Raw genomic sequence first — 23,969 nt, forward strand, 5'->3', positions numbered from 1 at the left:
TTTCATATGTGTCTCTTGTGTGATATATATGACGATCTCTTTTCAAATAAAAAGAAAAAAAAGTTTTATATTCCTTTGTTTTCCGCTCTCTGTGGTTCACTATTTACTTTTAACCATTTACCCTGCTGCTAGTGTTTTTTCTGTGTCTTTACAAACACTTCAAATGCAATGCCACTGCCTACACCAGCCAGCACACTCAACTGTGATTGGCTGCTGCAGGTAGACGCTTGATGACGTCACAATGGCTAATTACGTCACCACTGAGTAAGCTCGGCTCTCGACTGCTTTGGTCTGACGTGAACCTGAATAACTTCCTGTACGAAGTCCACTAACCTAACGCAAGACTGCTTGTCAAAAAGATGAATTTGACAAACAAAACTCGCCTTTTATGTGTTTAATATGTCTGACTTTCTGCAAAGTTATTAATGCAAACGAGAAACAGCCTCCACTTCGCAGGATTGAGTGTCTGCAGATAAGAATTAGGCAAATCATGCAGAATTCAGTCGAGTCCTTCATAAATGTGTTAGAGTCATACAGAGGAAGAGATAAAGTGGTAAGTTCGTATTTACACGTACAGTATTTAATAGACAACACTTATGATAGTGTACATTGCACTTTAACTTTTTGATTTGTGTAAATGGTCGGTATTGTATTAAATAATAATAAATATAAAATAAAATATGTTTAAGAAATCGTAGCTAATAGTGAGACGTTTCAAAATGTAATTATGAGTGTTGCATGTGCATACAGTAGACAACATGGAAACATAAATTGCACACTTTTTATTTACTTAAATAATAGTCATTACCGCATTTAAAAGTGATAACTATAAAATAAAAACTATAAAGTAAAATATTTGTTATTATCAACATTATACGTTAAAGAGATTGTGAAGAATGAGACATTTTAGCTGAAATGACGTTAAATCTGATTAGAAAATCATGTTGGACAAATGAAAAGTGCTCTGCTACTCTTAAATCTTGTTAGAAATGTAGTACATGTGAGGAATTAATCAGGCACATTGCATATTCCCTATTATGCACACAAGCTGTTTAGTGACATCATACTGTATGTGATTCCAGCACAATGTAATCATTGTTGTTTAGATAAGGACGCTCTGCTATGGCTCTCAGCTGGTCGGTGGACTTCTAGCTGGAAAGAGCTCTCAGTCGTCTCTGGGGAAGAGGCTCCTGCTGTTCTCCGCTCAGTTGAGTGACTGCAGAACCACTCTCAGGCTCTTTGACGACCTGTCCATGCTGGCGTACTCCACCAGCTATGGGCTAGGAGCCTCGGTGAGGACACACGATGGAAAATTGGAGTTTTGAAGGAGAGTCAGAATTAATGGGGGTATTTTTTCTTAGGAGGAGGATGCTTTGGTGCGCTGGATGTCAATTCTGAATAATGTAGCAGATCAGTTGTATTACCCCTGCGAGCACATCGCCTGGGCGGCAGATGCAGAGCTCATCCGAACCAAATCTGACAAGTGGTGGGTGCTGAGCACAGGCCTCTGGGGTATATCGCTTATCCTCAGCATACTCAGGTAAAGGCAGAGAGTGGACTGGGCTTCATTCACCACATACTGTGCAGTGGGACCAGATGTCTGAACACTCAAAGACAATTTAGACTTTTTTTATGTTTTAAAACCTGGAAAGTTTTAGGCTAAAAATGTAAAACAAAGAACAGTTATTAAATAAAATCCACTAATGAACTTAAAGGAATTGTTATAGAACTACTAACTCTGCTCCTAATCATGCCTCCTGTATAGAAGGCAAAAAGCTGTTGTTTTATAAGTAGTTTATCCCAGGGTTATTATAGTTAATTAAAACTAAAACCATTAAAAAAAAATGTTGTCACCTACAATAAACATTAACTGAAATAAAATTATATATATATATATATATATATATATATATATATATATATATATATATATATATATATATATATATATATATATATATATATCTGTCTGTGTGTGTGTGTGTGTGTGACCCTGGATCACAAGGGTTGCTGGGGTATATTTTTAGCAATCGCCAAAAATACATTGCTTGGGTCAAAGTTATTGATATATATTTTCTTTTATGCCAAAAATCATTAGGCTATTAAGTAAAGATCATGTTCCATGAAGATATTTTGTACATTTCCTAAAGTAAATATATCAAAACTTAATATTTGATTAGTAATATGCATTGCTAAAAATGAATTTGGACAACTTTAAAGACGATTTTTTTTTTTGCACCCTCAGATTCCAGATTTTCAAATAGTTGTATTTTGGACAAATATTGTCCAATCCTAATAAACCATTCATCAATGGAGAGCTGATTCATTCAGATGAAGTATAAATTTATATTTTGAAAAATTGACACTTAAGACTGGTTTTCTTGTCCTGGGTCAAATATACTGTGTGTATATATATAGATAGATAGATAGATAGATAAAACAATAGTATCTCAGTTATGCTAAAATGCAAATTAACAGTATTCATAAAACTCAAAAAGTACCCGTTCTGTACAATATGTGTTTGTCTTTGGTAAACAGCAAAACTCTTCTTTTTTTTTTAGATCCATTAGGTCCATCCAGATTCTGAAGAGAAAAGCGCAGACGTGTCAAAGATCAGCTTCAGCTGAGAGCAGGTGGGTGTTCATTTCTAAACGCACGACACTTAGGTCTAAATGTTAATGTTTCCATATTCACTGCCCGATCACAGAATGGCTCATTGTGTCAGGGAGGAAGTGTGTTCTCAGACAGCTGTGCTCCGGAGGCAGATCCGAGGGGAAGTGTTCAGTATCCTGAGCAGTCTGGCAGATCTCAGCAATGCTGTTCACTGGATGCCTCCTGGGTTTCTGTGGGCTGGACGGTTTCCTCCATGGCTGGTGGGACTGATGGGAACGACCTCCTCACTGATAGGCCTTCTACAGATGAGCTCCGGTGATCAAGGAGCGTGTTCCTGAAGCATCATTACTCTTACAAATCTTTGATTCAAAATCTGTTGCTATTTGTAATAATTAAACGTCCTGTAATAATTATTTTGTTTAATAATGTGCAATTTATACAGGCTAACTGAGAAATCTGTATTTAGGAATTTTGTCAAATTCCACACTGGTGAATAATGAATATATATATATATATATATATATATATATATATATATATATATTTAATTGTATATGGATAAATGTATTCAAGAAAATGTACTATTTGTAAACTAATAATGTGAAAATGTTTCATGCATAATTGTGAAATAAAAAATGTCAATGACTCGTTGAAATGTGGAGAAGCCTTTAATTTCAGATGTATATTTTTGAGTTATATAAATAATTTATATATATATATATATATATATATATATATATATATATATATATATATATATATATATATATATATATATATATATAATTTAGATAGAATTTCTGTGCAGCTGGTTGGAAGACACGATGGATTAGTTCTGTCTTGTCCTGGTGCGCATGCGCGGTCTAGAGACGTTCTGAACTACGTTGAGAAGTTCTGCGGAGTTGCATGATAACAGAGCAAAGTTATCCGTCCTGTACACAAATGAATTCCGTTCATTTCTTGGACTGTCTCACTGAAACACGACATGCGTCTTTAACAGTTTGACATGCGTCAAACAAACACAAATCTGTCATTGTACCTGACCAAAAATACTGTCATTGTACCATATTTCAGTGTCTAAGCAATGAATACCTTATTAGTATACAACATTATTATCATAGTTCTCCGATTTTCATACTACATACATACATGTGTATTTTCCATACTTTCCAAACATTTTACTGGTACAGTATGTGTATATTTTCCTGAATCACTAGTTGATTTCATCTTACACTTTGATAATCTGTTATTTACTCAGTGAAAACTGGCAGAGCCCTGAGGATCTAGATCCCTGTAACCCGGTCGAGCCCCCACTGCTGAACTGGAGGTCCGGCTCTTCCAGCGAGCCCCGTTCAGCTGTAGGACTTGAAAACTGTTCGGTGGGAGATGTAGAGGCTTCCGGATCCCTAAACACAGAGCTGAATGAAGACACGGTGTCTGCTGTAAGCGATTACGGAGCTCAGGACTCCAGCGAAGAGCTTTCGACTCAAGAAATGTGTGAGAACAAGCCTGAAATTAGTGTTTTTCAACAGCAGGATGAGCAGAGATGATCTCCGTGTCTCACAGCGAGGACGCCTGGCACAGACACCTCCAGGATGAGCTGCTGGTCTCAGGAATCACAGAGGAGGAGCAGTGCACACGGCATCTAAAGCCCTGTGCGCGGTTCAGTCCGCCTCCCCAAACACTGATCTGGTGAGAGTTTAGTCCTTTTGAATTAGTTACAGTAGACTGTGTTCCAATAAAATGCAGATTTGGAGAATTCGGTTCTATTAGTCAATTTCTGGACAGGAAAGCTCATTTAAAGCATTGTACACAGATGTTTATTGTGTAAGCCCATTTCTGCTGCGGAATAAAACATTATAGATAATGGCGATTTATCTCACAATCTGGCTTTCTTGCAGTTTTGTCTTTAGATCTCACTTTTTATTTTATTTTACATCTCGTTATTCACAGAAATGATTTCTCAGAATTGCGTGTTTATTGCACACAATTCCGACTGAATTTTTCCAATAAATCTTTTTTTATCTTTTTTCTGAGACAAATATAGACGATATGTTATCTCAATATTTAACATTTAAACTTGAAATAAAGCCAGGATTGTGAGATAAAAAGGGCGAATTACTGTTTTTTTTCATTCGTATTTATTTTTTATTCCATGGAACAGGTTTCTAGGGTTTCCCCTAATAGTCGATGAGAAGAGGTTTAGTTGCAGGGAAAAAACTAAATTATATCCACAGAAAGTGGCGATGTCCACGACATACAGATTATGAAAAGTGGCTTTATCACTGCAGAAAAACACTGCATCATAATAATTCATCAATAAACTAGTGTTCTTGCAGTTTGTTTCTCTGATGTATTCATAATCATCACTTCTGCGGTGTGCTGTGACAAGTTTTATGTGTGCGCTTGATCGCTGATAGGCTATAGGCAATTAAAGGCTCATTATCATGAATTATATTGTTTATTAATATAAACGTGTGATTAGTCGACTAATTGCTTTAAATGAGCAACTATTGCTCATTTAGGCATCCCTACAGGTTTCTGCACCTGTAATCAGATCAGATGTATCACGTTATCATAGAAAGTTGGGAATTACGACTTTCTGCCTAGAGTGGAACACAGCAATGGATCCAAAGAGTTAAGTTGTTTATGGGATGTCACTCATTTTCTTTTGTCTTTTAACAGGAGGCTGAGACACGGCCGGCTTATAAGAGCAGTATGAAGTTCAGTGCAGCTCTCGTGATGTAGATAATAATGTCATTTGTTGTTGTTCTGAGTGCCTGGACCATGTGATCCTGAAGACCTCCTGGATGGGGTGATCTTTGGAGCTAAACATCTTGGATCTACTCAATAACAGTCTGAGAAAAATCCCTCCACCAACGCCCGGATGGCCCTGGCACAGGAAGCTGTGGATCGCATCAAGGTGGAAGAACATTATTTCTTTATAAAAAAGCTAATTTAACAAAAAAAAGCACAAGACTCAACAATAAGGATTATATGTGCAGTATATCTGTTATGAATTTGAAATGAACTGTAATTTAACAGTGTTACAGTAGAATGTACTGTCCCTCATGTTCCAAACCCATAAGCCTTTGGTTAAGCTTCCAAACACAACATTTTTTTTAAAGGGTACATAACATACACAGTTTCACCTAATCTCATGTTAATCTTGAGTACCTATAGAGTAATACTCCATCCTTAATATATCCAAAAAGTCTTTCGTTTTATCATATTTATACAAGAAAAATACAGCGTGCCTTTGGCGGAGCTATAATACTGATGTTTCGTGTTGTTTCCATTAACATATATTCACTTATGTGCTGATTTCTAACAAAAGACAGAGATCTGATGCAAGTGTACTTACATGAATGGGGTCTTTTATCACTGGGATCGCTCCATGTTTTAATAGCAAACGATGTGCAAATCCAGCGTCGACTTGAGCCTTGTTTATAAAACATTCGTCCCTCAAATGACCAGAACACACAAACACACTTGATACACTCCGTTGCTGCCCCGGAAAAACAAACTGCATCCACTGCTCATGTAACGCTGGGGAAGCTAAACACGGTAAACTTTCCCTCACATCCAAAACACACTTATTTGGAGGCATTCTCCAACAAATCTTATGCAGCGCGTTGATGTGTGCAGTCTCGCTTTCCTCTGGTCAACGTGTGCGCGGGAGTACTTTTCCGGGATAAATGCTCATATAAGGAGTTCCGCTCTCGTCTACGTCATTAGATCCACAATCAAAAACAAAAAGCCAAAACTTGTACCAACCCGGAAGTAAGATTTTCGGCACAGAAATTCTCAGTCATTCTTCTAGATAATTTTTTATTTAACTTTAAACTTGAGAGTTTAGCTTGGCTTGGATCTGCCACAACACTCATTATAGTGACGAGTTTTACATTGAAAACCACTACTAGTACTTTCTCTAGGAATTAAAAAAATCTAGTTTGACCGTTTTAACATATATTTGCGTGTGTATCCAGGCACCTGAAGGAGAGTCTCAGCCTATGACCGAGGTCGATCTGTTCATTTCTACACAGAGAATCAAAGTGCTGAGTGCTGACACACAGGTAAGACAAAAACTACTTCTGTTCTGTGAGTGGCCGTCTTCGATGTGCGGCTGATTTCTCTCATGCTTCCAGGAGGCCATGATGGACCACGCTCTGCAGATGATTTCATACATCGCAGACATTGGGAACATCGTCGTTTTGATGGCCCGCAGGAAGCCAGCTGATCGTAAATCAGCCGAATCGCCGGCTAGCTCTGCAGCACCACCGAAGAAGTGCGGGATGATCTCCCACGTGTTTTTTTCAAACGATGTGAGGATTTAAAGAACCTGTCGATAATAAAGCTCAGCATCATTCACTGTCCACCGGTCACCAGTGCGATCATTAAACGTCCAGACGCCAAATATCAGCTGGGCTTCAGCTTGGAAGACGGGGTTGTAAGCAACTGTTTTTTGCCACTATGTTATAAAACCATACTGAGTGTCTGACATTCAGTCAATGTGATTTCTGCAATAGATTTGCAGTTTAATGCGGGGTGGAATAGCTGAGGGGGGCGGCATTCGAGTCGGTCATCGCATCATTGAGATCAATGGACAGAGTGTCGTAGCTACACCTCACGAGAAGATCATTGACATCCTGTCCAATGCTGTAGGAGAGGTAAGAGGAGTGTATTACACTTTAAACAAATCTCCAGCTTTATACTATATTGAAAACCATTTGAAATTAGATCTGATCATTCATACGTCAACACTATCACTTAAAAATGGAGACAGAAGAGTGTGAGCCTCCTCCAGAGGTGGGTTTAAGGTGTCTAAATGATTCATCACTGGAGAAAAGTCATGTCATTTTCACCCAAAAGACCCAGTTATGATGTTACCATTACATTCTCTCAGTAAGAGCTGGAACAAGTGTTATATAGAATATAGATAGTGCCGACTTTAAAGTAGTAATAATCATTTTTATCTGATTTGTAGCAGATTCATCTGAAGACTATGCCGACTTCAACGTACCGTCCACTGACTGGCCTAGATCAGCCTGTGTTCCTTTAGGAGGCGGGTCGTCTCAGGTCCCCTCGGTCACATGCAAATTTGCCACTGAACACTTGATTAAAGTGTAGAAAAATGGTTTTACTTAAACTCTGCCTTTTAGCAGATGCATTAAAACTGAACAGTGTATTAACATTTGCCTGGGTTTGTTTTTAGCTTTAGGGAAAGGTATATTTTAATAACTGCTGTATTGGATGTTTATTAAAGATGGTACATAAATGTTTTCTTTGTCTTGTGTTTAATTAAGATAAGAGGTAGTAAACAATTATACTTTATTCTATAATTTTATATCAGCTAAACACTACGGTGCCCAGTAGACGACATGGTCGGTTCACTTAGTTTTGTCATAGCTACGTTATAATACGTCATGGCCGCGACTCACGAGATATTAATTTGTGGGAACTGATATTAAGTCATGGCCACGAAATTATTTTGTCGAGGTAACGTCATCCTTATTCAAGATGCCATGTTGAGCTAACATGCAATTCTCATGAACACGAGATTAATATGTAAACAAACCTGCAACATAGCAACCCCAGATTATCTGAGAATTATTAATTAATATTATATTTTGAATTAAGAAATTAAATTATTTATTACATAAAATAGGCCTACAAGAAAATAAATTGTATCCATCCTACAGTCTTGTAAGTGCATTAACTGATCGTCTTTCCCCCATGATATTTGTATATTATTATTATTATTAGACTATTATTATTGGTTATATTTTATATTGGTTTATATTCATTTTTTGCTTAATTTCGATCTCTTAACGTTCTTAATACTATTTGTAAATGCGCTTAACCCTGGCTTAATATTATAATTTAAATTGCGTTTTGATTGATCTATTTTCTGTATTTTAATAAATGGTGCATTAAGCGAATTTCAGGGCTCTGTATAGGTCATTACATGTTTTCATTGGAAATTTAGTTTTATAGGTTTATAAGGAATAACCATAAGGGTGTTACAAACACGCCAGGTTCCACCTCCACTCATTCACAATGCACGCCCTCACCTGAGTACTGAGCACTTCCACCTGACCCTCATCATCATCCAATCACCTCTGCACTTCAAATACTCTACACACTTACCCAGTCAGCATCCGGTCTCATTCGCAACAAGGTCTTACTTGTATGCTAACTCTAAGGACTAACTCTATCTCTACTTACCTCTCTCCAGCGATCTCCAGAAGTTCCCAGCACAAGCATGAGCCTCACGGACCCCTTCCAAGACCTGGCCGATGCACTACGTAGGACACTCAACACTACCCCCAACCCAGACTCCAGCGAGCACTTCCGCCAATGACGCCAGCACTTCCTCACCTGCCATGCACGCCATTCCCATGGCCAGGCCGGCGCCCTACTCTGGTTCGGTGGAGGAGTGCAGCGGTTTTCTTCTTCAATGCTCGCTTGTCCTGCAGATGCAACCGCACTTATACCCAACCGAAAGATCCGAGGTAGAATTCGTAATTTCTCAACTGCAAGGTAAAGCACTTCTGTGGGCAGATTCAATTTGGACTCAGAATAACCCAGTTATCCAGTCTTATGCCAGCTTCATCGACCATTTCCGAGAAGTTTTTGGCAGACCAGGTTGGGACTCGTCAATTGGTGAGAAGCTGTATAACCTGAAACAGGGAAAAATGTCTGTCAATGAATATGCTCTTTAGTTCAGGACTCTAGCGGCCACCAGTGGATGGAACGAACAGGCCTTGCTGTCTACCTACCGTCAGGGATTGGAACCTTGAGTGCAGTTGCATCTCGCTGCATACGAGGATACCATCGGGCTTGAACGGTTCATCCAACTTTCCATCCGCTTCGTCACCTGTATGCAGTCGTGCTTAGAAGAGCATCAGGGCCAGGCCAATTCCACCTCGCCACTCTGCCGACCAGAGGCCATCAGCTCCCCAGAATCAGCCAAAGAACTGATGCTAGTCGACTCCTATCGACTCACTACGGCTGAAAGACAAAGACCGCTGGCCCAGAATCTATGCCTCTTCTGTGCATCCCCGGGGCATATCATCTCTTTATGCCCTGTCCGTCCTCCTCGTCCCATGGTGAGTGCCATTCTCCCTTCGAAGTACCAAATGAAACCCTTCAGTGATGTCGGGGTTCCAAGCTGCCTCCACACCGGCCGTGGGACTGTGCCATCGATCTGCTGCCGGGTGAACCAGTGCCTAAAGGAAGGATCTACCCCCTTTCCATTCCGGAGGAGAAGGCCATGGAGGAGTACATCAAGGAGCCGCTGGCCCAGGGTTACATTCGTCCATCTACTTCCCCTGCTGCTTCGAGTTTCTTCTTCGTCGAAAAGAAGGATGGAGGCTTACGCCCCTGTATTGATTATCGGGCTCTTAACAACATAACCGTCAAATTCCGATATCCACTTCCCCTCGTCCCAGCTGCCCTGGAACATCTCCGTGGTGCCACTGTCTTCACCAAGTTGGACCTCCGCAGCACCTACAACCTCATCCGGATATGAGAGAGGGACGAGTGGAAAACTGCCTTCATCACCCCTACTGGCCACTATGAGTACTGTGTGATGCCGTATGGACTTGTTAATGCCCCCTCCGTCTTCCAGGATTTTATCCACGAGGTGCTCCGGGAGTTCCTCCATAATTTCTTCCTCGTCTACATTTACTCGTTTTTTATTTTTTTTAATTGAATGTAATTTATTTTAAAAGCAATCAATTAATGATTCAGTTTGGATCTCCTGGTAATTCTGAAATTCTTCATTGATTGTATATCTCTGTTCTTACTCTCAAACTTGAAGATAATGCACGGCATCATGTATGTGTTTTGGCAGGAAATCTTTTTCCCAGACCTCTTTATAAATGATAAGATAGATGGTATCAGACACAAAATCTTCCTTCATGGGTTTTTATTTATTTCCTGATTTTTGTACGGTTCTCTCTCTCTCCAGATCTTGATATGTTAATATGTAGACCTTAACATATCATAAAATACCTAAATATAGGGATGTAAGTTGATATATTTTATAATTATTATGCAGCTTTTCTGAGCTCATACTAAAATGGATTTGTACTAGTAACACTTCAAGACTATTTATAATTACCTAGAATAGGTAGAAAGTTGTGTAAAAATGAAAGTAACCAGTTACAAGATACTCACTTTATATTAAATGGTTAAATAAATGTAAAATCTATACGAATACCAATCATGTAATATAATATAAATAAAACTTACGTCAAGTTGAAGCAAAGAATGTTTATTGGCTGCAGGGTCACCCAAGCTCCGCCCATTTTCCCTAGCATTAGCCATTAGCCATCAGGGCTTACAGCAGCTGTTCTGGACCTTTTATCCTTCTTAATTTCTGTTTGTGTCACTGTCGTGCTTTTGTGAGAGACTGTGAGATGGTTTTGTTAAATAGCAATAACAATGAGGAACAGGATTTAATGTAAGTCTATTTAAATGATCTGATTTGTCTCAGCACATAACACGTCAGGTGTTTTTGTTAGCCGGTAAAGCTCATTAGCCAAATATAAAAACAAACATCAGATACGTCTCTCAAGTCTTCTTTGCGTTCACGGTTTTACATTATTAAAATAACTGATGTATTTGTTTAAAACTGTGTTCGCGGTGTAATGAGTGATATTAATGTGTAGCTCCTCTGCTAAATGATCATTATGTAACTCACTTACAGTAAGGTTATGATTGAACTACTTAAACTGGAAAAATCTGAGTAAACTGAACACAAACCGTGTTTTAGTAAGTTATTCAGTCTTAAATGTTTCTCATAATTTTTTATTCATTAGTGACCAATGGCAGCTTCTTCACTAAACAATAACAAAGGGGGAAAAATCATACATATATAAGATAATTTGATTTTGCACTCTTAAGGCAAAACTATAACCTGAATATGTTTTTGCAGAGATAAGCTGTGACCTATTTTCATGGTAAAAGATCTGGCCTGTAGCTGTTGCTATAAATAAGTCATAGGAGTGGGTCTCCACTGAAGAAACTAGTTTCAATACAGCTATCCAGTGTGAAAGACCGCATTAAAATACACTGATGCATTATGGCAAATTAATTTAAGCATGTGCAGGATCTTTAGCTGTTTTGCACATATGCATATGTTTGTAATTTTTCTAATTGAGACCAATATCCCAATTTAGTACTGGTAGCCACATTCAGAATTGTATATAATGAACAAACTGGGCAAAATAGCTTATTTGTGAGATAAAGAATGGTTCAGTGAAAACAAGACGCATCTGATACCTGTTTGTCTTGCAGCCTGAATGAGCCACGCTGCTCGTCTCTACCCAGCTCTCCTGCAAAACGTGCTTCTCCAGCCAAAAAGAAGCAGTTTTTTATTAACCAGGCCATTCGTAACTCTGACCTCACTCCCAGAGCCAAGGGCAAGAAGAGTCTGAGACGACAGGAAAACAGTAAGAATCTTTTGCCCTCGCACAAAACTCCAGAACGAGCTGATTTCTGTTGCAATATGTAGATTTTTTATTTTTTTATTTTACAGAACAAATTCTGGTAAATGTAGATAAATGCAGAGAAAATGTGACTACACCTTGTTGTAGTTTAATCAGTAGGGTGTGGTGCTAGCAGCGCCAACGTCATGGGTTTGTTTCCCAGGGAATGCATGAGGTATATATTTATATGTGTGTGTGTGTGTGTGTATGGATATCTTGAATGCAGTGTAAGTTGCATTGGATAAAAGCAATCTGCCAAATGCATAAATAAAATAAATATAAAAAACCTCTTTGCTGTCTGGCTCGGAAAAAAAAGAGTTTTAGCTATGTTTTTCTAATATTTAATATTAACAACTCTGCTTCGGTGAAGCTCGTTTTCTGGACAATCTTTTGGAACGGGACGAGTGCTCTAACGAGGATGGTGAAGGGCATGAAACAGCCTTGCCCACCATCTTCACTGAAGCCTGCACCAATGGAAACTATGTGGAGGTAAAGCAGGTTTCTTTAACTGCTGTGAGTTAAGGAATGTTTTGACTTGTTATCTCTCTCTCACGTCTCTCAGTACTGGAGTGATTTTATGAATCGTTCTGGGGAGGAGCAAGAGCGACTGTTGGCTCTGCTGGAGGAGGAGGCCCAGAGGACTCACTCTGACAAGAGCCATGAAGACCAAAGAGAAGGTCTGACAGCATTTAATCACACAAACCCAGTTTACATCTAATAGGAAAGACAGTTGCTCATCAGTTACAACTTTTGTTAAGCACAAATGAAGATATTTTTTATATTCTCTCATCATTTTTGTCCATCCTTTGAAAGTCCATGCAACCAAAATCTTCACACATTAAAATCGTAAAAGTAATCCATATGAAATTGACAGTCACAAAATCACTCTATATGATGAACAGCTTTAATTAAGGCTTCACATATAACTAGGGATGGGTATCGTTTACATTTTATCAATACCGATACTTATCGATACTGTTATCGATACTATTTGGTGCGGAAAGATATGAAGTGAAAAGTTGTTGAAAATTTCAAATTATTTTATTAATGCTGAACTCTAGCAACTGTATTAATGTTCTTAAGTCAAGAGCAGTGAGTTATTTTTCTCTTTTCTCTTTAAAATTGTATCATAATTTACTCGCTCTCAAGTTGTTTTAAACCTGAACCTGAAGTTTCTTCTGTTGAGCATAAAAAGCTATTTTGAGAATATGGGAAACTAAACAGTTGCTGGTCCCAAGTGACTTTCATATTTTGTGTGTGTGTGTGTGTGTTCACTGCTCCGGGTGTGTGTTCATGGTGTGTTCACTTCTTACTGCTGTGTGTGTGTGTTCACGGTGTGTTCACTTCTTACTGCTGTGTGTGTGTGTTCATGGTGTGTTCACTTCTTACTGCTGTGTGTGTGTGTGTTCATGGTGTGTTCACTTCTTACTGCTGTGTGTGTGTGTTCACGGTGTGTTCACTTCTCTGGGTTAAATGCAGAGCACCAATTCTCAATATGTGTTACCATACTTGGCAAATGTCACGACTTTCACTTTCACTTTTTATCGGTACTCCGGTATCGACCCAATTACGGTCCAAAAAAATAAAAAATACCGGTTCTCGGTTCTCATCCCTATTTATAACATTGACCTGGCATACAGTGACATGTTTGGGAACTGTGCAGAATCTGTGAAAATGGAACACGATGCATTAAGAGCCGGGGGGTGAAAACTTTTTGAATTTGAAGATCAAGGTACATTTTTCTTAAAGGGGTCATATGATGCGATTAAAATTTTCCTTTCTCTTTGGAGTGTTACAAGCTCTTAGTGCATGAAGAAGATCTCTAAAGTCGCAGAGACTAAAGTCTCAACTCCAAAGAGATATTCTTTATCAAAGTTAAGACTCTGAATGAGCTGTTTTAGGGGGGCATGGCAAACACGCCCCCACATGTCTACATCATGATGTGGAAATATGTGCGTAATGCCGCCCAAATGTTCAGCAAAGAAAGAAGACGTGATTTCAGTAACCGCAGTTAGTGTTGAAGCAGTCATGTCAGGGAGATGCTGTGTGTATCTAAAATGACGACTGTTTCGTGAAACCAGGAGGGGAGCTCATTCTGACTTTGCTGTGACAATCTGGCACTTGTTGAATCAGCTAATGTTAGTATGTAGTTAGTATGTCGTTTAGTTTAGTTTAGCGCGAACGTGTGTGTGTGGTTAGAGAGAGAGAGACAGGGGGTGCTTCTCAATTCTTATTTGTACATCCTTGTTTCCTTTCCTCGCTTTCTTTCCTCTCTTACTTTCCTCGTGTCTTAGCTCCACCTCTTCAGGATGCGAGGAAAAGACGTGAGGATGGAGGACTTGAATCAAGTGAAATGATTTATCCTCACTCCCTTCAGCGTTACTTAAAAGTGTCCTCAGCTGTGATTAAAGGGATCTGCCCTTATGTTGTTAAAGTTTGTTAATTAAGACATTCATAATAAATATTAATAAAGCAAGATGCCCTGTTTTAAATATATGACCTGCATGGTTTATTTGAAGTAAAAAGGAAAAATATAAATAAAAATTAATACAACAGATGTGAAGGGGGAGGAGAATTTATATGTGCGTCACGTTAAGTCGATAAAAGACTTCTGCATAGGATACACATATTTATCCTCGCTCATCGCTCCTCATGAAGCCTCCTCGATCCTCGCCTCCTCGATCCTCGCCTCCTCGTGGTGCAATTAGAGAATTGAGTTGTCCTTTAAGATGGCTGTGCTCGATTCGGTTTTATGGGTCATAGGATGGAGGACGGAGGAGCAAGGGGACGAGGAGGGATATTGAGAAGCACCCAGGGTCAACACAGTGAAGTCAGCTGTCTTAACTGTCCGTGTCTTGTGTACTGCAAACACATATGAGCTTCATCACTGTCTGTCACATGACTGTTTCTCATTAGGGCTTGAACTGATGGTAAACTTAAGGACATTATTAACTGTCTTTACATCTATTTTAAAAGATGAAGCTTGTGATTATGGAAAGGGGATTTACATTTCCGACGAGTGCTTGCAGTATTCAGCCAATCACAATGCACTGGGTCAGTTGGCCAATCAGAGCAGACTGCTCTCGTCAGAAGGAGGGACTTAGAAGAAAATGACACGTTTGAGAGAGGCTCCGCATAGAGGATCTACAATAATGTAGAGTAATAGAAAAATAAGTTTTCTGAACATTAAACATCTCAACATATTTTGTTACACCAAATACACCAAATATTGATCTTTAAAAAAGCGTCATATGACCTCTTTAATCTGTTTTCTATGAAACATGCAAGTATCTTCTGATGCTTCCAAAGGGCAGTACTAAATGGGAAAAAATTATATTTCAACAAAATAAGAAGAAATATATATATATTTTTTTTTATGTTTTCACCCCGTCTCTTAAATCGTCTTGTTTCCTTCTGGAGCATTAGTGAATGTTTAAACCTTTTTTAATAGTTGTGTTTGAGTCCCGCAATTGTCCTCAGTGTGAAAAGATGAATCTCAAAATCATACAGTCACGGCTGGAAAGGGTTCAAATATGCAAACGATGCTGGAAAGCTGAAGAATCTGCAGGACATGGAGGAAGTGACATACAACCAAGTGTGGTGACCCATACTCCGAATTCATGCTCTGCATTTAACTCATCCAAAGTCCACACACACAGCAGTGAACACACACAAACATCAGTGAACACACACACACACCCGGAGCAGATGTGTGCTGCAGTTAGGGGTTTGGCGCTGTGTTTAAGAGCACCTCAGTCAGAGCTGAGAACAAAGCTCATTTAACTGTTCAGAGCCATGGACTCATGAACAACCATCTCAAAACAATAAGTTCCCAAACTTTTGAATGAGGTTATTTTAATAATTTCAGCTATTTTTTTCTATTTTATTTTTCTAAATATAAACAGATTTTATGTAAAAATATAAATAAAACAGTACTAAATAAAAAATAACATGAATTTTATTTTATTAACTTATTTTGTTAAAATTATCAACATTTTCCCAGACTCTGAAAGGGGTTCCCAAACGTTTGCATGCCACTGTACATCTAGCACATAAGTTATGGTTTAAGTTAAGTTAAGCTTGTTTGACCTTCAAGAAACCTAAATAAAAATTGGAAATAAAATGTTATCATATTTTTAATGTGTATATTAATGTGTCAGGACGCTCATCCAAACAGAGCAATGTGTTGCTTGTGCCACAGTATTGGTCTCTGTCAATATAAAAAATTGCATGCTTCATTTTTATTAATTCAATGAAGCATGGATTATTCTATATTTTATTATAGTGAAATGTATTTTCCTTTCTTTTGAGCAGTAAATCCTGCCTTCAGCGCTCAGGAATGTTTTCAGAGAATTGATCGGCGGCTGCGTGTGACTCTGAGACGCAGACAGATTCCCATGGTGACTCTCTTTGTCATTTGCTTGATCTTTTATTTCCCCATATCATTTTTTCCTGTCCTGTCACTCTTTTTTTCTGTCTGATATCTGTTCTGCTGCTTCCTCTGTTTAAGGGAGTGTTGGAGGGTCTGGAGTCCAGTCTACTGGGATTCTTCATGGCTCATCCACACTCAATTTACATAACCAAACTCAGCAGCAGGTGCACAGACTACCACACTTAATGCATCTTTCACTTCCACAGACTAATTCAGACCACTGCTAACTAGTAATACATGCATGCTTGAGATTTAGTTTCAGAAATCATCATGTTAGGGTATGAATAGGGTGCCACGGTTTGATCTGGATGTATCTGTGTTTCTTCAGTTATGAGCGACTTCTGCTTCATGCTGTCTGTCAGTACATGGCTCTGACCTCTGCTAGTGAGTCAAGTTTTACATTATTCAAACATTGGACATTTATGGTTGCTTTCTTATGAGGCTAGTGTGAATTTTGATTTGTTAAGGTTCCTAATTAAGTTTATATCAATTATACACATTAAACCTGTTGTGGTTCACTTATAATTGGATAACCTTCAGTACTCTTCTGTCATTGATGTTACACTTCATGCCACTAATACTGGACCAGATTTTTGGAGGAGGACATTACAAATTCAAAATGCTGGTTTTAATCTTGTGCTTTCATTTTCAGTATTATCAAAAAAAAAAAAAAAAAAAACATTTTAACATCCTGTCTGAACACATTAACACTGCTTACAAATTTAAATGGCCCCTCAAATATTGTGATACTGTGATATTTAATTCGACATTTTAATAAATCCTGGTCCTGCCATTTAGATGTGAGCAACAGAGTTTTCCACTACAGTAATTTCTACCATTGTTTATTATAGTTAACTAAAAGTAAAAAAAAAAAGTAAAACAAAAAAAATAAATAAAAAAATAAATAAATATGTGTATATATATATATATATGTATATATGTATATTAAATAAATAATTTTTTTTAACTTTTAGTTAACTATAATAAATAAATATAAATATATATAAATAAAACTTAAACTAATTTTTATTTCAGTTACTTGCTAAAGCAACATTTCTTATCTTTTGCTTGTTGTACTGAAATAACTACAACTAAAATAAAAATAAATTAATATGCACATGCATACATAAAAACGATATAGATAAAAAAAAAACATATATAATGACAAAAAAAAGCTATACTAAAATAACTAATTTCTACAACAGTAGAAAGACCCATATGTAATGACAGTTTTGTGTGAGCCAGAGTGTGTGATCTTCTGCAGGCTCTGACTGTGATGGTGCTCGACAGACAGAGGTGGTCAACAAACAGGAAGAGTTCCTCCCTCCTCAGCCTCTGCTCTCTGCCTACCTGGAGAAGCTGAGCTAAACAACCAGTGCCACTGATGTTCATCCAGCCAGATCCGGCACCGCTGCCCTTAAAAATAAAGCTGGCCTTGACCTGGCCTGCATGAACTGTGCACATGGCATTATGTCACAGGTCCTGGCCTTCAGGCCTTGCCCTTTTAGAGAGACTGGGCTAACTTATTGTACTCTTTCGCTGTCTCTTTCATTCAGTTTTTAAATGCATTCTGGAGCATGTATTAGTAGATGTTGTTACTACAACTGTCTTTATAAATTATTATTTTTTCCCATGTTGCAGAACGAATGTTTACATTTACTGTCATGGAATCCTTGTATGTAATAAGAAACAAAATTGTGTGTCCTCGAGACAAGGCAGAAAATGATTTGTTGATTTCTGTTTTTTGATGTTCACAATCTTATCAGGAAAACGAATTGAAATGGGTTTAGATATTCGTGTCCATCTCCAATGTTATACAAGCCACATGTAATCACTGTCAAAAAACAATGTACAACTCAGGCTCCTACTAAAGGATGACATCATATAAGTCAGCACATGTATCACAAAAATCATGATGGTTATGCAGTTATTGATCATTTATACTTGTGAATCCTGTTTATTCTTACTGCACAATTTTTTACAGTTCACATGCATTTGAATATGTGCAGACTTGTAATATCGCTAATTTACTTCCGCCAATCCTGCCTGACAACTAAAGAGTGATCAGTTGACCTTTTATATCCAGCATTCTGTAACTTGAATTTGAGTACAACAGTGCTTGTCATATTTGTTAATCTGCTGCGATCAGGTCACACACTTATTTTTTCCATAAAGGATCTGCCAACATGCACTATGCCTTACCTGTACGCAGCTTATTTGTCAGTTATGCATTTTTGTATTTATACACTAAGCCAAGGTTATGGTTTACAAAGTAAAAAAATCTTTTAACTTGAGCAGTTATTACGTTGGTGTTTAGAACCAAAGTGTGTGTGTGTGTCTACAGTGCTGATTCTCAGGCATCAACCATCATGAATGTGGACTTTAAACATTGACTTTACTCATAGAATCACCTGAAAACCAGGTGTTTTTTGGAATAATATTTATACTAGTGTTAAAATATTTGAGTTTATTGCTATTTATAGTGTGGTGGTAGAACATGAATACATAGCAGCACTCAATTGTATGTAGTTTTGTTTCTGTGGTGAGTATCTGTACCTAAGACAATTAAAATATTACGTTTTTAACTGAAATCATACTGTGTTATTATTTTAGGGATCCGATGCAACATTACAAATAAGGTTTAAAGGTTTGGTTAAAACTTGGTTCCCTTTTTGCCTCTGGATTCACCTCAAATTTTTTATTTTGTCTTCACTTACTTCCAATCGTTCCAATCCTGTCTGAATTTATGACCCTGATGATTTTAAAGGGGTTATATGATGTGATTATTATTTTTTTTCGTTCTCTTTGGAGTGTTACAAGCTGTTTGTGAAGTTGCAAAGACTCAAAGTCTCAAATCCAAAGAGATATTTTCTACTAAAGTTTAGACTTATCCACACCCTCCTAAAACACCTCGTTTAAACACTCCCCCACTTGTCTACGTCACTGTGTGGGTAGATTTACATAACACCACCCAAATTTTCAAGAAAAGTTGGCATAACTTTTTTTCTTGCTGTAGTTGCTGTCGGTGCCCAGTCATGGAGACATTGTGTGTTTCACTGCGAAAGCAAAACTACTTTGTTTGGCCTTCCTAAAGAGGACACAACTAGAAATCCTAGTACAGTAGTAAAAAAAGGGTTTTATTGGTTTTATAATCACCACATTGAACAATGAACAACAAACTAAGCACTGGTTTCAAATAAATTAAAATACCTTATTTATTTGGACTACAATGGCTATATCCATCTTATTCCTTTTTTTAACACAAGGTAGATGATTAATATATGCAAATTTGCCATCGTACTATTTTTTGGATGATCTGTTATAATCGATAAGATAATAAACCACAAACTACCATTGTTTTTAACTGTAGCGGCCTCATATGCAGCAGACCCTGATGGCACGCTGAAGAAGCCGCCGCCCTCAGTCACAGGAGCCTCTGAATTTCCCTCATTGAAACCGACCTGCCTGCTCTGAAATGGCCCAGAGTTTATGAAATTGCCTCTGTGCGCTCTTGAAAGAGATGGGCTCGCATCGCCATCGAGTCCAAACATAATCCCAGATACAGTATGTTATAGTCTGACTCTGTAAAAACGCGCTCTTCTGGATATTCACACGCAGTCCCAGCGTATCCAAATTAGTGAAGTAGTGGCTGTAAAACCCTCTTTCCTGCTCGCTCAGAGGGACACGCTCTATCACTTCTTTCTCAAGCAGACTGAGAACTTCCTGTCTCAGAATGGGAAAGTTTTGGGGCAAAGTCAGTGACGGGACCACACCACTGAAGCGGGGATGTCTGCTTTTGAACTAAAGAGAATATCTATGCTGAATTATTCCCAGTATCCACCGTGAAATGCCCAGAATAACCCTCCACGCATCCAGGAAATGACACAGCGGACGAGTTAGCTCTACGGCCACCGTAGCCACTGATGGCGTGTTTTGACTGGAGCCTCAGTAGCGGCGAGGGCTACTCCTCTGACCCTGATGTTTTCTTCCAGGACCTGACCACTGCTTGTTTCGGCTGAAACGAGAGTACGGTTCGGGGCAGGGCACCACGGCGGGCTGTCTAGCTGGTCCCTGTGCCTGGTGAGGTGCCAAAGGAGAGCGGGACCTCGTAGACGACAGATGGAGTGAGTGATGGGGCATGACGTGGCTCATCGCCTTGGCGCACTTCTGACTCCATGGTGACTGACTCCAATGATGTCACCTAAGAGGCCGAAAGGAGTGACTGGAGTGTTTAAGAGCATCTTGCAGTCAGCATCCTTCAGGTCAGCTAGGGTAAGCCACAGGTGCCTTTTATGGATGACCATGAACCCCATGGAACGGCCAATGGCTTGAGCAGAGTGTTTAGTAGCCATCAGCGTGAGATCAGTTGCCGCCTGCAGATTCCTGATGATGTCAGCGCCAACAGCATCACCTTCGAGGGATTGAAGCAGTTTTGCCTCGAACACCTGAAGTATAGTCTTGGCATGAAGAGCAGAAACTGCCTACCCTGCAGCAGAATAGGCTTTGTACATCAAGGGGGGACATGAACTTGCACGGCTTGGAAGGCAGGCTGTGTTCTGAACCCCATGCAGAGGAAGACGGGCACAGGTGCGCGGCAACAGTCTCCTCGACAAGGGGCATGTGCACATACACATGGGCTTCTGCCCCATCCACGTTTGCAAACATGGCCTGGCATGCGGCCTGGTGGCAGCTCGACTGAAGGTACCAGGAGTCCAGCTTACTTTTCACAGGCTTGTCAGGTGCGTTCCAAGCAAGGTCCAGCTCCGTGATGGCCTAGCTAAGATCCCTGACGAGTTCATCAAGAAGTTTGGACTGTCAGTATTTGCATGCTTCGCATCAATGGGCCAGCTCCAGACCATAAGATTTCAGTGAAAGTGGAGAAGGGAGGAGTTCCCATATATGGTATAACTGACGTAAATGTTGAGTTACCCTCTTGAAAGGGAACAGTCCTTCATTGGAAAAGCATGGTGTTGACTCAGAATGGCCTAACATAATTTCTGGCACTTGACAGAGCAACATACGGATAAAACTGAGCCGTATTGGATCGGACTGTCCGTATGATATTGGTGACTAGAAAAATGACCCAACAGAATGGCCAGAGGTGTCATTTCCTGACAATATTGTTTCCGATTGGAATCTATGTTACGCAGAGTTGGATTCTGCCATGTTTTAGGTCACGCTCAGGAGCACACAGTGTAATCACATGCAAATCACCACAGAAAAAGCCTAACTTTTACTATTAATTTTTTTTAAACCATCTAACTTAGAATAAAACAGACTAATATGTAAATCTCTTTAAATAAAAAAAAATATATTTTTTGTCTGAGAGGCTGCAATATTCATTATTCAGTCTCCTTCACTAACTTAAAGTGGTACTGGTTAAGGGTGACTGCTAAAACACTATAGGTGCATTGCATTCGACAGGGTCCCCTACGCAGTGTTCACTGCTCCCTACTCCCTGAGCACAGTATCAGTTGAAGTGGACTTCACTGACAATAACCGCTCATTTGGAACGCCCTGCAAACGTCATCAAAGGAAGTCAATGATGGGGTCACGCAGATTATGATATAACATAAATATATAGGACTACATTAATATTTTAATTTTTATTTACAATCACATTTAAAATATGTACACTATACAATAAAAAAAGAAAAAACATTGAGTACTATATAATGAAAAACGTATGTTTAATATACACTTTAATTGACTATTGCTGCTATTACCTGACTATTAACAGAATTTAAGCCCTGCTGTAACTGTCATGCAAATATGAAAATAAACTTTTATTTGGTTTACTGTGTATATATGTGTTTTTAATAAATGGTCATATAATTGCATAGCGGTCTCATGCGCCTTCTTCCCGCGCACAGCCGCATAGTAAACACTGAGGTAAATAAAGTAAAATAAAGAAAAATGGTAGAGCCTCATCTGCTTCTAGTCGCTTTTACATTATCATACCTTTTTAAAATCCGTAATGAATATGAACGAAGACAGCGAAGACGGCCGTTCTGACTGGTGATGACGTGCTACGCACAATGACAGTTGGAGGATAATCGCATTCCACTTCCTGTGACGTGATGTATCAATGATCCCTTATTCCGTGCAGGCGGCAAGGAAGTCGACCGGAAGTTGAAGTCGGCTGCGTGCTGCCATCTTTTAGCAGAACTTCACTTGCGTTAGCATTCCCATTGACATCCCATTCATTTTGGAGTCACTTTGACTTTGACATAACTTTAAATCTGAGGCGTTTAAAGACTCCGTTTGTCCATTATTTATTTCTAAAGATATACGACAATGTATAAAGGGCTCCATTACCTTCTATGTTACATTATGGCCCCGTAGAAACAGTTTTTGTAAAAAATAGGCTAACTATTGCGTCATAACCACTCGACTCTCTGTCGCATTACCGTACAGACAGGAGGAGAAGCTCGCAGGCAATTAACTTAATATGGCGTAGTGGCGTTACATTTTAAAATACTATACAAAATAATTAATCAGAATACTTACTCCTGCTCACTCACGACAAAGAACTCCCCGCTCAAGCTCGCCGTCTCTGCAAGATTAACGATGGCAGTTTGCACGCACAGCTACTAGAAGATTTACATCTGTCAGACAGGTTGCTGACGTTGTCAAGCTTCTTTTGAGTCTGCGCGTCAGTAACGGAAGTGCTAAAAAACGCTAAAAATGGGCTTCACTTGTCTCAGTTGAGTTCCAATGGGGTCGCTGTGTCCATTTCTTTTACTGTCTATGATCCCGTGTGCCGTGCGCAGTGCCCTTCGAACTGAACATGTTCGCTCCCTTCGGATTGGAATCTCACTTAAGATGGAATACCCTGTGAAGTCCTCTTCGCAGTAAACTTACGGTCGAATGGAACGCACCTTTTGTTTAGAGTTCTTACTAGAACCAGGAAGTATAACCATATTAACTCGGTTCTGTCAACACTGCACTGGAAACTCTTGCTTATTACTTATAAAGCCCTGAGTGGTTTAGCACCTCAGTATTTGAACAAGCTCTTATTGCATTATAGTCCAAGGGTTAAAGCTTAAGCAGTAAAGAGAAGGGTGATGCACAAAATAACATGAAGGTATCTTACAATTTTATATTCAGTAGATCTACAGCCTGAAGGTAACATCAGTTTCTTAGTTCAAACACAACTTTTTAAAAGGTGCATATGATACTTAATGTATCTATTAATAAGACTAAGTTTGATACTTGCCCCTTCTGCTTTTTGAAAAAGAGTCCTGAGGCACGTTGGGGCTCCAGTAGGTCTCTGCTGAAGTGAGTTGATGAGAAAGACCAGTTCGAATCAGAGGATCTTGATGGATGGAAATTCAAGGCCGAAGGCCAGGTGCAATCTTAGGGTTATTTTAAGACTCTTAGTTCAGCATCTTCTCCTTGAGTTCCTGAATCTAAAAGAACCGCCC

General features: G+C 39.0%; 2 protein-coding genes and 1 pseudogene across 3 annotated transcripts; all 3 read left to right on the plus strand.

Annotated features, from left to right (window-relative positions):
- The first annotated feature begins 280 nt into the window (after positions 1-280).
- Positions 281-3,114, plus strand: pex11g (peroxisomal biogenesis factor 11 gamma). Of its 2 annotated transcripts, none has more exons than XM_026221130.1 (5): positions 281-553; positions 1,107-1,292; positions 1,362-1,540; positions 2,562-2,633; positions 2,708-3,114. In XM_026221130.1, exons 1-5 carry the CDS (start codon positions 389-391, stop codon positions 2,949-2,951), a joined length of 846 nt encoding a protein of 281 aa, XP_026076915.1. In that variant the 5' UTR covers positions 281-388; the 3' UTR covers positions 2,952-3,114. The 2 variants fall into 2 exon arrangements, with proteins under 2 accessions (XP_026076915.1, XP_026076916.1); XM_026221131.1 differs by having other exon boundaries at positions 284-553; positions 2,726-3,114.
- Positions 3,115-4,159: 1,045 nt separating this feature from the next.
- Positions 4,160-7,809, plus strand: LOC113055634 (amyloid-beta A4 precursor protein-binding family A member 1-like; annotated as a pseudogene).
- A 3,099-nt stretch (positions 7,810-10,908) lies between these two features.
- On the plus strand, positions 10,909-19,127 carry LOC113055127 (R3H domain-containing protein 4-like). Its single transcript, XM_026221132.1, has 8 exons — positions 10,909-11,083; positions 11,920-12,074; positions 12,481-12,599; positions 12,673-12,787; positions 16,425-16,510; positions 16,621-16,706; positions 16,871-16,926; positions 17,807-19,127. The coding sequence occupies exons 1-8, from the start codon at positions 11,040-11,042 to the stop codon at positions 17,908-17,910; spliced, it is 765 nt and encodes a 254-aa protein (XP_026076917.1). The 5' UTR covers positions 10,909-11,039; the 3' UTR covers positions 17,911-19,127.
- Positions 19,128-23,969: the final 4,842 nt, after the last annotated feature.

This window comes from Carassius auratus, chromosome 36 (assembly GCF_003368295.1).
Source record: "Carassius auratus strain Wakin chromosome 36, ASM336829v1, whole genome shotgun sequence".
Classification (NCBI taxonomy): domain Eukaryota; kingdom Metazoa; phylum Chordata; class Actinopteri; order Cypriniformes; family Cyprinidae; genus Carassius; species Carassius auratus.